The sequence below is a fragment of the Ambystoma mexicanum genome, chromosome 5q (genome assembly GCF_040938575.1).
Source record: "Ambystoma mexicanum isolate Mex_15411 chromosome 5q, UKY_AmexF1_1, whole genome shotgun sequence".
Taxonomy (NCBI): domain Eukaryota; kingdom Metazoa; phylum Chordata; class Amphibia; order Caudata; family Ambystomatidae; genus Ambystoma; species Ambystoma mexicanum.
Window position 1 is genome coordinate 1,033,026,386 of NC_090933.1, and position 14,660 is coordinate 1,033,041,045.

The window sequence follows — 14,660 nt, forward strand, 5'->3', positions numbered from 1 at the left end:
GCAGATGGACATGTCGCTAAGGTCCGGGTACCACGCTATCCTGGCCCACACCGGAGCAATGAGGATCATTCGGGAACCGAACCTCTGTAACCTCCACAACACTTGCGGAATGACGGGGACTGGAGGGAACGCACAGCAGTGGGAAGGATCACTCCACTACGAACGCGTCCCCCAAGGCTCCTCTTGGAGGAAATTCCCACAAGCAGAATATTTCACACTTCCGGTTGACACTGGTGGCGAAGTGATCCACTTGTGGGGTCCCCTAAAGGGTGAAAATCTCAAAAAGAACTTCCTGAGCCAGCTCCCACTCGTGAGGGATAGTGCTCTGCCTGCTCAGAGCATCTGCTGCCTTGTTTTAGTCTCCGGCCAGATGAACTGCCGAGATCGAAATTTCCTGCTGGATGGCCCAGAACCAGAGCTGCATCGACTCTCTGCACAGCGGGAGAGACCTTGCCCCCCCCGCCCTTTTTTGTTGAGGTAGTGCATGGCCACTGTATTGGCTGTCAGAATCAGGACAGTCTTCCCCCGCACAGACGGCAGAAAAGACTTCAGGGCTAGCCTGACGGCCCTCGTCTGCAACAGATTGATATGGAGTCTGGACTCCGACAGAGACCAACGACCGCTGACTGTCAACTCGTTGGCATGAGCTCCCCATCCTGTGATGGATGCGTCCGTCACGATTGTCACCTCCGGCCAGAGTAGCCAAAATGGAGCCCACCCTTCATCAGATTTCCTTCGACAGCCCACCACAGAAGATCCTGGGCGACTGAGGGCGGCACTTGAATAGGATCTGACATCCTGCCAGAGGACCACTGCATCTTGAGAGCCCACTGCAGAGATCTCATCCGCAGCCTGGCCTCTGGCACCAGTAGAATGCAGAATGCCAGGAGGCCGAGCAACCTCAAGAACTCGAACGCTGGGAGACTCTGGGCATGTTGAAACTTGTCCACCATCTGCAGAATGTGATAAGCCCTCACCTGGGGAAGGCGAACACTGCCCCAGGGATGTGTCGAGCACTGCTTCGATGTACTGGAGCCGCTGGTGTCAAGTGGGACTTCAAGTTGAGGGAGAAGCCCAGCCTGTGAAGGTAGTGGCAGGTGACTGACAGATGATCCAGAGAGACACCAACCAGTCCTGAAGTTGAAGGGCCTGGAGGACGAGAGTATCCATCTTGAACTTGTCCAAACCATCCAAGTCCATGATGGGTCTCAATCCCCAGTCTATTTTCGGGATTAAAAAATATGTGGAATACCATCCCTTGTTCCTCTCCACTACAGGCACCAGTTCTATGGCGCCTTTCTCCAGCACGGATTTGATTTCCTGCGAAAGGAGTGGATCCGGACTCTTCAAAGAGAGCTTCCCCAGTGGATTGTCATGAGGCCTCTGCCGGAAAGGAAGACAGTAGCCGTGGGCTATGATCTCCAGAACCCACACATCTGAAGTAATGGCACGCCATTCTACAAGATGCTGCACCAGCCTTCTCCCATCCGGCGAACCATGGCACATGACCTAATGACTGAGAGGAAGCGGCAGTGCCTGAGGGCAAAGAGGCAACTGCCCGCACGGCTTCGGCACCTCGGGTACCTTGTTTTCCACCTCCGGTACTCCTACATTGGCCCCTTTGACTGGCATCCCCCGCCCCTCGATCTACCAAAGGAAGAGTAGTATCGAAAGAAACCTCCCCCCTCCATTGCTGTCCCCTAGGACGAAAAGGCAGAGGTTGACGTACTGCAGCGCTCAACTACTTCGCTGCAGCTTTGGAGGTCTGCAACCTCTCAAGGCTCTAGTCAGCCTTGCTGCCAAAAAGATGGACACCATCAAAGGGCATGTTGAGAAGCCGGGACTATACATCAGGAGCAAATCCCGACTTCCGCAACCACGTAAACCTGCGCATCACAGTGCTCGCCGCCATGGACCTGCTGACACAGTGCCACATCTAGACCCGACTGAACGGATTCACACATGGCATCCTTGCCATCCTGAGCGAGGGCAAGAAAACCATCCCATTCCTCCCCTTCGGGAATATGTTCAGCCGCCAACACCACAAAATTCCACACAGTGTGCGTGAATCTTGCAAGGGCACAAACTGAGTTGGCTGCCTTTAAAGCCATACCCGCAGAAGAAAATACCTTCCTCGCCCAGCCAATAAAGCGTATGTCGTCCCCATCAGGAGCGATTGTAGGGTATGCAGCCTGCTTTGCTGGGGCCGTAGCCACCTGCACCACCAAACTCTCCGGAGTAGGGTGCGTAGACAAGTCTGTCAGGTCATCCTGCAGAAAATCCACAGGTGGAGCCGACCAACCCAGATATTCCGTCACCCTCGACATGAGGCGACTGTACGATGAGTCAGCATGCGTACCAGGCTCAGGCCTGCCAAACTCAACCTCCAGGGAGGTATCAAGACCACTGGCATCATGCAAAGACTGACACAGTTCTTCCAGCTGGCTATGCCCCGACAACAAGTCATCAGGAACCTCAGGAGGCACCTCTTCCTCAGACCCTTCCTCAACCTCTGAAATGTACTCCAAGGGTTGGACCAAGTCCACCCTGGGAGGAGGAACAGTATGGGTCGCACAGACTTGCTGAGTGCCTTCCTAGGAGCTTCCACAGCTCTCCTGGGACCTCTGGCAAAAATTCTTCAAAAAGGCATCTAGGGCGCCGATGGGAGTGGCGTCAATGTCAACTGAGGCGCTAACGACTTCGACAGCGGCTTCGAGGCCAGAGCCCTGAGCATGTCCTTCGATGGCCTCTGCGCCAATGGCTTCCTCGGAGCCTCGAGAAATTTCCTCAACGGACATGGTGCTGACGGTGTTGATGCCTTCTTTGAAGGCCTCACAGGCTCCAACGGTCTCAACGGTGTCGAGGACCGGGATCTGGAGCGGGCATGGTGGCGATCCTCCTTGTCCAACCGGGACCTCGAAGGTTCCTGGTGATCGCGCCGATTGCCCGAGCCCGAAGGCGTTCGAGCGGTGACTCAAAAGCCTTCCGTGCTGGATTCTCTCGAAGGCGCGGACGGACCGGTGCCCTGTGACTCAAAAATCACCATCATCTCCTTGCGGAAGGCGTCCCATTCCGCCGTAGATGAATGCTTGGTGGGACAAGCAACCCACCGTCTGGCGGAGTCCTCAGATGATGACGGGGAAGGTGACCGATGACAGCGCTTCTGTGCATGCCTCGAAGAGGCCGAGGAATGGCGGGACCCACTCCTGGAACGAGAAGAGACCCCCCTGGACTTAAGCCGACGCAAAGAATCGCCCCTCGAATCGTGGTCGAAAGTCCAGCGGACTTAGACTTACGGGGTTTGGAAACCCTACCCGCCGACTGCTTCTTCCACTCCAAGGCCTCCGACGTCAAAGACGGGCATTCGTCGCAGTCATCAGTGGCGTGGCTCTCATGAGGCACCAGAGGCAGACGTCGTGCAGGTCCGTCAGACATCTTGGAACCACAGTCCCGACACTTCTTGAAGCCCAACTTCAGGGTAGCAGAAGACAGACATTTTCGTTTAACACGATATTCGAAGAACCGGTTCACAAGAGAACCGAGGCACGCCGAGATTTCGAAGCGAACCCGTTCATGGAAAAAAACAGAACTAAGGCTACGGGTGTCGTGCGTCCTACATATAACATCTGGTGATGTTGGCTGTTGGAGGAGGTCCTCGAGGGAGCGTATCAACGTCATCGACGCAGGACGCCGAAAAGGTTTTCCGAAGCAGCACAGCTGTGGTAATCAATGTCAAAGATGTGGAATACGTCGGAGGACACAATCCCCTTGAATAGCATTTACAAAGCCATTATGTTTCCAAATTGTCCTAACTCCAGCCCATATGAGGCTTGAGCCTTCCCGTATTAGGTTTACCCCACTCCCCCCTCTTTCATATCCCCAATTATGGAAGTAAATGTCCAGTATAAGCCAACACAAAAAAACAATACAGAATATACTATTTCTGCAAATGCTAATCCACATTCGTAGTTATAGTAATTATTTATTCTATCATCTACTCTATCACTATCTACATTTGAATAGTTGTTAGTGGGGGCCCTCCTTTCTGTCATATTTCCACCTGAAGGGGCGATATAAAAGGGTCCAATACATTGCAAACAACTTTTCATAATTCTATACACATTTTGTTTTCACACATTTCCACAAAACCTAATTTTTCAGCTATTCACTTTCTACCTCCAATATTTTCATATCTATTAAACTGCATAAATATTCTTCATAAAAGAGGATTTAAGTTAGAAAACATGAAAAAGTAGTACATGACAAAAGGATTTAGAGCGAAAAAGATACTGTAAACGTTTAACGCAATCCTTTACACATGTTTCCTTATCACACAATTTTCTTTTATTCATACTTCTTAAAATTCTTTACTTATTTTATTCCATGTTTTATATCTCTATTTGAACCACTTGCAACTTCTTGGCTCTGTTGCTCACTTTGAGGCGTTGTGCCATCATGTGCTCTTCACACATTTGAGAGATGCACCCAATACTTCAACCCCTTAACCTTCACTGCAGTGGGCGTGCAGTAAATAACTTCGTAGGGGCCATGGAATGCTGGGGCGTTCCACCTCCGCACGAAAGTATGCACATACACATTTTCTCCTGGCATTAACTGTCCTGTGGGACTGTCTTGTGCTGGTGTGGCTGTATCCGTTTCATTATTCCGTGTGAATGCAGGTGCTGTTTGTCTTGCTATTCTTCGTACTGCACATGTCAGTTGGGTAAGGTATTCCTTAAAGTCATCCCCTGGCACTGTGGCAGCTCTGCGAGCGTCCTATGCTCTTCTTACTGGTGACAATGGCGTATGTATGCGCCGTCCCGTCACTATTTTGTGCGGGCTCAAATGATGGTCCTTACTTGGTTGCGTTCCGAGTTGGAACAGTGCTAGGAGCAAGCAATATACCCATTTCTTTTTAACCCCGTGGTCTGATTGGCTGCTGTAATACAGCCGGCGAACCTAGTCGCCGTCCCAGCTCCCGACCGCCTTTCCATCCTGGCGTGTTCTGGTGAGTGTGGGTAAGAGCCCGACCCTCCTGGGCCTTGTGATCTGTGCTTTGTTTTTGGTATTTGCGCCCCCCCGGGCCCTGCCCGCAGCCTTGTCCGCCCCGTTCCCCTGCTTCCCCTCTCCTCAAGCCCCCCAGCCATCCCCCATGGTCTGATTGGCTGGCTGGCCCCTTTTGACCGACCCTTCCAGTGCAGCCCCTACCCGGCAGCCCCTGCGGCTAAGGCCCCGGGGCAAAGGGCGGCTCCAGGACGTGTCTGCACGTGTCCGCAGGGGAAACAAAGGAAGCCAGAAACCAACAAAACTGAGTGTGGCATGGGTGGGGTGTAGCGCAATCACTCTACTCCAGAAAGCCCCTGTCACACTACCTTACCTTCCATAGCATAGACTGCCATAGACTTAAAACAGACATACTTGGGAAGACTTGTGACCACTGTAAATGGATTGTAAATGTTGCCTTACGATGCACATGAACTTACTTGCCAACTTTAGCAACCACACATGAAGGGAACTGAACTTTAGCTTGCGTTACATCTAGATAGAAATGCTATTCTTAACATGCACCACACTTAGAACTCTGAACCCTAGCTTGCGTCACATCTAGATAGAAATGCGATTGTTAGCATGTGCAACACACAGGCTTCTTAACTTTAGCTTGCACCGCATCTAGATAGAAATGTGATCGTTAGCACGTGCCACACTCGCATGGAATTTCTGAACACTAGCTTGCGTCGCACCTAGATAGAAATGTGAATGTCAGCATGTACCGCACCTAAATGGAATCCCATAACTGCAAGGACAGCAATGCCAACTAACCAGCCAACTAACAATTTCATCCCTATGCATACACCTCTCAAACTCTAACCAAACACAACCACAAGCCTTAAATGCAGCAATCCGCACAAACTTCACAACAATGCAACAAATCAAACAACAGACTTGCACAACAGCACACGACTACAGACCGTAAAACACCCCAAGCCCAACCGACAGACCCACCGGGCTGAAGCTGCCATCAGCACATCACTGCTCTCTTGCACTTTTCCAGCTTATTCCCACTAACTCACCCCCCCCCCCCCTTTCAGAGCCGCCAGAGCCAGGGGACCACTTCGGTGGTGATAGTGCGCTGTACAAATATCCTTTAACATTAACATAACTCGCATCCATGCCTGTCCAGTCCTATTACTGCAATAAGTTTGCTTGAAACTTGCACTGCTTCCAGATCAATGGACATAATTGTTCCTGGCACAACATCAGAGTATAAAATGGGCCAGGACACAGTCAGATGGCACTCTCCATTCTTTCCGTGTTATCTCAGGCACTACTTTGGCAAGTACCTGTATCCCATAAATGAACATATCAATTGGTACCCCTCGTACTGTAATCTCATTGGTCAGAGTTTATCATTAACGTGGCCCTTAATGGACATACCCCTGGGGTGGAGCATACCATCCCCCGTTCTGCGGGAACCGGCCTTCCATGAGGCATGATTTTTCAGCTCTCGAGTCCACCATAAAGATGGACTGTTTCTTGCCCATCTCCGCCCCCACCAGTGGTTCCTCTTCTGCATGAAGGGTAGTTGATAGGACTGGACAACGGTGCTTTCTGTGGGCTGTCCGAATCTGTGTATGTTGCTGTTCCTGGGACAGAAAAGACATTGTCCCCACCACAGCTATGCCGCGGAAAGGTGCCGGTGCGCCGTTTGCGGTTGTTGCCAAAATGTTAGTGGTTGCGTTTCCCATGGTGTTCTGGCGTGCTACCTGCTGCATCCCTTGGGGTTGCTGTCTGTGTGGCATTTGCTGTACCCTCTGCTGCTGCTCATAGAATTGTTCATTCTGCCCACTCCCACCCATTGGTAACGTGTAAGGACTGCCTGGATGTGGATGACTACCACTGCTGTTGGTTCCCCATGCGAGGCTGCCCTTGGTAATATCCCATTGGTCGCATTCTCTGGAAAAATGTCCCCACCTCCCACAATTCCAACATGACCCCTGGGGACCCTCCCCTCATTCCTAGTCCCCCAAATCCTCTATTTCCCATTCCCCCAAATCCTCCTCGGTCCCCGGTCCCCACCTCGTCCTCTTGCGGGTCTGCCCTGCCATTGGGGCTCTTCGTATTGCTCCTCTGCTGCACATTGCTCTTGTCAGTTTGCAGACCACGCAGCTGCCATACTCGCTGGTGTATTTCCTGACCCCTCCTCTGAAGCTCTCCGACAGTGACGAAAAGTTGGGGGCTGTGAGCACGCTGTGCGCGGTGCTGCAAAAGGGGAGAAAAGACTTCGTATTATCGGAGTGAGGCCTAGTCCAAAGATGGAGTCGAGGGCAAAATGGAAGCCAGGTGTATCCTGCTATAGCCCCAGTTATGCTAATGTTAGCACAAGGGCAATGGAGGTGTCCTCCGCTATTGCACGAGCAAGTGGTCTATAATGTGCAGAATGTGCGAGGGAGGCCCAAACGACCCCTCGCTCCCACACACATTTGGGAACTACTCCTTGAAACCTATCATTCTACCGACAGAAGATGATTGCAATCATTACCTACGGGAACGAAACAATGATCAACCTTGATCAATCTATATGGGATACTCTAGAAAGTACCTTCTGGTGGAAAATATTAGGCCTGGCTAGATTGTTTCATGCCGTAAGAATCCGGCGCGAGCTAGCTACACAGTCATTGAAATGCATAGTAACATTGAAGAGACTCGACTTGCATGGAAAAATGTCGAATGACGATGATATTCCAGCTTTTGATATTCTTCGGAACAGACAGTTCTCGACTGCTGATGCAGCGCTTAAAATGTGGTAACTTGTGGTAGAGGACCAAATGCAAAAAAAAAAAAACAAGATAACCTTGGAAATACTACCAACCACCCACAACTAGCTAAGAAGCGCCTACAACAGAACAGCTGGATTCATACCATAAGCGCCAAAACCAACTATCGCATGAATCTTCATTGCAATTTGAATATTAGATCAATCAACTACTAGTATATCTGACGGTATTTCCCAATCGGCACATCAGGGATCAATTCCTCAGACTGTCTTAACCAACTACCCACCTGGGAACTACTTGCTCCAACTATTCAGATCCCAAAATCCCAAGCCTTCTGTCGATTCTGTGAACAAGATATAATCGAGTCACTTTTTCATGTTCTAATGGAATGGCCTACCCTGACTGGGAAAAGAAACTTGTTTAGAGAAATATATGCAAACTCTGGCCCACCTCATGACCCTAAAGACAGATGGGGCCCAACTATTGGCAGGAGCGAACAAAAACCCAACCATCATGATGATCCGTTCCTGGAACTATATAACTGAATTCTCAAAAAACGAGGCAAAGGGCTCGAAATCCCTCAGTGTCTGATGGACCATACTGCCAACATGAACTAAGAAATTAAAACAAGAGTGGTTGACACAGATTCCGTTTTTTGCTGTTTTTTTTTTTTAACTGGACTTGAAAAGACAAATGAAAGGTTTTGTAAATGAAAATAAAATTTTAATAAAAATAAAGCGTGAGTGGGGAAGTAGGAGCAGGGTCTCCATATCATGTTTCCTACAATAATTGTGCTAGTTAGAGTTCACAAAGCTAGTCTTTGTAGCAGAATTGTGTGTGCCCTTCACCTCAAAGCTGTGAAAGGAGTTTCACTCCTACCTCCTGGATCAGATTCTCCACATAGTTTGGTCCCTTTGATGCCTTCCTTCCCTTCTGGCAATCCAACAATGCGAACAGTGTTTCAATGGGTCCTCCATCTGGGATTCCAGTGTCTTGGTGCAAATATCCTGTTACTGCAAGTCTTGCCCTTGACTCCCATATCCAGTATTTCCCACCTTGTCTGCTTCATCCTGTCTGCCACACTGAAGAGATCCTAGACCATCAAGGACACATTGGAACAGACCAGCACACTCAAAGTTCAAACTCTTGCCAAGGGAGCCTCTAGCCGAAAGTCACTCCACATGCTGGGCATCAATGGGGATTAGGTTTATGGTGCCTAGTCGTTTCCAAAAAGTATGTTCTAGTGCCTTTTGTATACTGCTCCACTTTGGCGTACGTGGTCATCGACCAACCCCATCAGAGTGAGGCACAAAAGGAAGACAGCAGGAAAGACCACTTCTTCAGTCGCTGATGTCACATGATCACAATGACTGCCATTGTCAGAGCAGCAAGTCCTCCACGTGTTAACTTAAGAGGGAGGGAGCAGTGCCACACCATGAACAGTATCACAGGCTTCAAATCCAAATATGCCACCCAAGCACAATGCAGCCTAGCTGATTCCAGTACGTTCAGTTTGCTATACGTGTACCCATAGATGACCTCCACAGCACACAATGCAGCAGGTCTTCAGTCGCCAACCACCTCCATCAGATCATGCTTCATCTCTCGAGCAGCAAACTATCTGGTCATCAATGATGTAGCACAGCAGAAATGTCAAACTATGGATGCAGCTGTTCCATCAGAGGGTGCCCCGCAAATCAAAGCCAGCACCTACGAGTTTCGCTGTGGGAACTGTAAAGACTGGAGGGGGTATCTGTACTCCTGCCCTCTATATGGCAGAGTAGAAGCACAGAGCACCCCAGCCAGGATTATCTATTTTGTAAACGTGGACAAGCAATCAAGGCTTAAGCTCTCAGGAGGGGATGCGGCTGGTTCTTAAGTAAAGTGTAGTCCCCAAACCCCCACAAAGCAATGTCCACACATGGTTAGTGATAAAACAGTTCTTAATATAAATAAGGTTCAAGTTATATACACGCACAATAACACTTGGTGCTCAGGCAATTCGATAATGATAAATGTACAATTTCTATGTGGTACCACAATTACTCTTTCACTCCATTAACATGCACCAACTGCTGACAATTTCAAATTGCATACAAATCAATAGAAAAAGGTATTGCCCATAGGCTTTTTGAAGGAAAACAAATGGTTAAACACAACTGGCAGAATACTGTGCCCCTACCACCAGGCACTGTTGTGTGAGGATCCCCCACCCTCACCTTGGCAACCTGTAAATATAACAAGCCCACTCCATATATTGTTCAGCAGAATCTTATTACCCTCTACAAATGTTCTACTACTCCAATGTACCTGGTTTATCAGAGTTCGATGTTGGGTTGTCGACAGATCATTCTTTAGTTAACTCGCTCAAGGCAGGATCCACGGATCATTGTGAACCCTCGAAGAACAGGGGTGAACAATGGCGCTGAGGCAGCAGCTTCGATCCTGGCAGTGTCTCGTCGACAATCAGTCTTGGACATCCTGCGAAGAGGAGGCCTGTGGTGCACCTCGATAGTTTGTTGCCGCAAAGAGTCAATGAAGAACGTATGTCCAGTAAGGGCGTCGGGTCGTCAGCGTTTGGCGTTAGTGATAGGGACTCGACCACGGGTGGCTTTTGTATATTTGTCGGCGTCTGAGGACTTGGGGTGGCGGGAAACCAACCAGCAGATTCTGCTCTGTTCATCGGTGATCTTGAATTTCTCCGGCGGGACAAAGCGGTCAACGGTGATGAGCAAGGGAGTCCTTGATTCAAATGTCTCGGGCAATGGGGCGTTGCAGCTCTGGTTGCCGGCAGCACAGCGTCACGCTTTGCCCGTTTATGGATAACATGGCTTCGATGGGCCTCCAGCGGTTACAGCGATCCTCCGAACCATGGTCGCCGTTGGACTTCGATGGACTTGATGTCCAAGTGCTGCGCTTAGAGATTCCTCAGCAGTCCCAGTCTCCGGTCGGCAGCCTTTAGAGGACTGACTTCCAGGGAGCCTTAGCAAAGGTTAGCTGGTGCATGATGCTCCCTCATAGCTCGGAAAGGTGTCTCCTAGCCAGGTCCTTTCTAGGATCAGTTTCTTGAAGGCACAGCAGCTTTCAGATTGCATGGAAGGGAAACTACAGTTAGCCTTCTTCCGGCTCGGCTTCGAGATCAAGCATCAAGTTTCGACTTCAGCGTCTGAACGATTTCAATCAGTGAGAGGTTCCCAGATCTACTGTTTGGTTGTCTGAGTGTGACCCAGCAGAGTGAATGAGACCAATCATTCAGAAGGGCATACAGGCAGGCAGCCAATCAGGCTCACAGTGCATTCAGGCCATTCTTCTCCATCCAGACAATCACAAGGAATGTGTATTGGGACAAGTACCCAGCCATTCAGCACTCCACACTGCATTCATACTAGTTTCGGGCAGGGCTGTCTGTCTTTGTGTCACATACCACAAACCAGACACCCATAACACGAAATGCATATTGGTCACACTCCATTCACCCAGGTCCCACCCCAAGGGTGTACTCACAACATACAGTCATTGGGAAGGCTCCAGCCAGTCTGGCCTGGACTTCCCCACAATACCATATATGGAACTTCCACCCAACAGCCAGTCAGGGGAATGGACAGTCAGGGCTTCCGAGGACTTTGGGAAAACAGGGTAACAGGCAATAGAAAGCAAGAGGCCACAGGGGCCATCTCGTCTCCTATTAGGAATCACTGATTTGTACGGCAGGGGCTAGGTATCCCAAAACGGAGTATACTCAGAACCTGTCAAATTCAGCATGGAGCTGCCACCGGCCCCTATCCCTGCTCTGTGGGTCTCCCACACAGGTACCGAAAAACACACTAGGGGTACAGGGTTGTACCCCGACCTATGGGTGGCGTAAGGGTATCCCATGGGTCTGTTCATCAAACCAAAAAGAGGAAGAGCTGCACTGCCAGGGTTCCCACATGGACTGCTGTGCTGAAAATAACAGAACACACATGATAAAAGGAGTACAGGACTAGGACATTGAGGCCCTGTGCCTCCAATGCATATCCAGCATCACAGGCACCAAAACAAGAAGGCCGCATTACAGCAAACTGGGATCCCCATCGGGAACAATTAGAATTGTTCTTTTATAACAAGCTTAATACCAGAGATTGGTTTCTAAGCGCGGGATCGGGACTCAAACCTGTTGCACTGCGTTGTCTTGCTTGCAAGACAAAAGCGTTGCCCCTGAGCTATCCTCCCTTACCCAATGACCTGTTCCATAAGGAGAGGATGGGCAGTATAGGTGAAGGTCTGCCCCGATTGCAGGCTCTACTCATGCATGTCAGGCTGGCACCATTTTCATCAGATGCCCCTTTACTCAAGCAAAGGCACTCAAGGCTCCCCTAGAGAGGGTGATCACACAACCACTATATGCTAGAGGCCCAATAAAGCCTCATATATATATATCAATAGAGTCCGGCGGAGTGCCCGGGGCTCAAGCCGCCACAATTCAATCACTGCACAGTCATAGGTGATCTCCTGCACCTCAGTTGTACCATCAAGAGATGCGTGATAGTTAACTTAAACACTAAAGCAGAGTGGCAGCTCAGTTCAAGAAACCTGCAGAGCATACCAGTGAGGGTGGGATGTCTTCTGCTAATAGACTGCACCCTCAGCAACCCTCCCAGGACTTCACAGTGGGGTGTTGGCATATACAGAGAGACTACAGAGCCAAAAGACCTGTTCAGTTTAGGTGCTAAGCCAAACTTTATATATTTGGACAATATGCTTATTTTAGATGGTTGCATGTTTTGAAGTCAGTCTGCATTTTATTCTTCAAAGAACTATGCTTGTAACAAAATATAGTAATCTTGCTTTGCTAAAACTACTATAGAGACAACCAATATAAGATCTCACTGACAGAGCATCCAGAAAACACAACAAAAACGTTGACTAGATCTTTTAATTCAGTGAAAGCAGCTGCTTTCTGTTGGTGTAAGATTTTTCATTTCATATAGTGTAGGAATATGTCTGAATTTGTCACTGCTTGCTACAGTGCCCATTTACTTATACAATTGTCAGTGTATTTAAACAGTGATGTGCTTGCCGTATCTTCGCAGCTCTTTACCCATCACAGTCAATTGTTTGTAGTATATCCATAGATTGTATTTTTCATCGATACAGTAACACGCAGCGGTCAGAAGATTGCATTTCTGTCATTTGCCTGAACCACAGATGACAAGGCACCTGTAGAACACTGCTACCCGCCCAAAAGAGTAATTCTCGAAGAGTGCATTAGTGAAGGTTGGAAGTCGAAGTAGAACAGAGCAATGATGGGTGTGAAATTACCTTCAAACCACTAACATCTCATTTGTCAGTCGAAACAATATGGTGCATGTTAGAACAGTAAAAGACGTGGTCCACTTTCTTCAGCTTATTCAGTATGATGTAGGGTAGGTGGCGCAGATTGATGTGGGAGCACCAGAAACCACATAGGTTTGCTAATTCATGTCTGCCAGCAGATTCATGAGTAGGAGGATATGTGCTATGAATGGAGAACCCATGGATAAAAGGGGAGCTCAGGAGATGGAGTTTGAGACTTGGAGCGATTTTGTTAGTGCAAAAGGTGTGTGCAATATCAGATGTGCCAGTACTGCAGAAAGTGAAATTTATGAGTGAGCTTTCTTAAAAACTTTTAAAGTCCAATGTTTGACAATAACACACCAACAGTATGTAGTAAGAAAAAAGGGACGTAATAATTCAAGAAACCAAGAACATGTCAAAACGAAGGTTTATTTTCATTATTTGTTAATGTGTTGGGTGGTCTTGCATCATACAAAGTAACAAGTACATTATTCGAGCGGTTTTTAGTTTGTATGTTCTCTGAAAGAATATTTATAATTTGCACAGGTTTATCTAACTATTTTGGCCTTGAAGAGCTTCAGCCATGAAAAGTTTACCAAGGCTCTGAGCAGTGAACTCCTTGACATTGTGACAATACGTGTTGATTTGACCTGAAAAAAAAAGAAAAGGAAAACGTTAATCTAAAATGCAGTGTACATAGAGAATGGATTTCTTTTCAACAGCTGTTATTCCACACTGGATAATTTGGAGTAAACAATTTTATTTACAAATCACTACACACTTTACTACTAGTAAACAATATTAGCTCAGTAAAACTGAAATTATACTTAGTGACAGCAATCTTCGGATGTGGTCCCTTCTCCTTTGGGGGACCTCTTCCCAGGGTGGTGCGCACACTACCCAGTGACCCCCCCCCCTTACATGCACTGGGAGGAGCACATGGGGAGGAAACTTCCTTATGCGACAAGGGATGATAATCTGAGAACATGGTAGGTTAGCCCCACACTTACCCACTCCCTCAATACCAGGTCCCCTCCCACCACTTCCATGTGTTTGTCACCCCATTTCTCAGACCCAAATACTGAGACTAGGGAGAGAGTAGACACTACCAATGTGAAGCCTTTGTCAAAACTGGCATGAAGATCAGTAACCCAATGGGGAGCACACAGCAGAACCCACAAGTACAGTCTAGAAGATTTGGAACAATTACTGGTATGAGGAGGCAATGCAGAAGCATGTCGAGCCCTCCTAGAACCACTAGTGACCATTCTAGCGGTTCTCAAAATCTTATTGATCTAAAGACATTCAAAAGAGAAGAGGGACGCTAGGAAGTTAGAACACAGTGCTGGATGCAAGGCAACCCAGGAGCAGAGCAGCAGAAGAATCAAACTAGTCCACAGGGAAGAAGTGGGACCCTAGAGGAAGCTGTCCAGAGGACAAAAGTTGATCCGTGAACTCAGAAGAGAGGTGGACAGCAGGGATCCCTTGCTCGCTCATGGTAAGCTACTTCACAAGGCCGGAGGAGTCGAGGCCTCCCAGGAGGAACCACAAGGTTGAGGATGCAAGAAG

At 48.6% G+C, this 14,660-nt stretch overlaps 1 protein-coding gene across 1 annotated transcript in view; it reads right to left on the reverse strand.

The window, feature by feature from the left end:
- Positions 1–13,500: 13,500 nt before the first annotated feature.
- Positions 13,501–14,660, reverse strand: part of EIF3H (eukaryotic translation initiation factor 3 subunit H) — a 434,278-nt gene continuing 433,118 nt past the window's right edge. Inside the window, exon 8 of the mRNA XM_069621535.1 lies at positions 13,501–13,741. Coding sequence (XP_069477636.1) covers positions 13,644–13,741 — 98 coding nt within the window. The 3' untranslated portion in view covers positions 13,501–13,643. The remainder of the gene's footprint in view (positions 13,742–14,660) is intronic.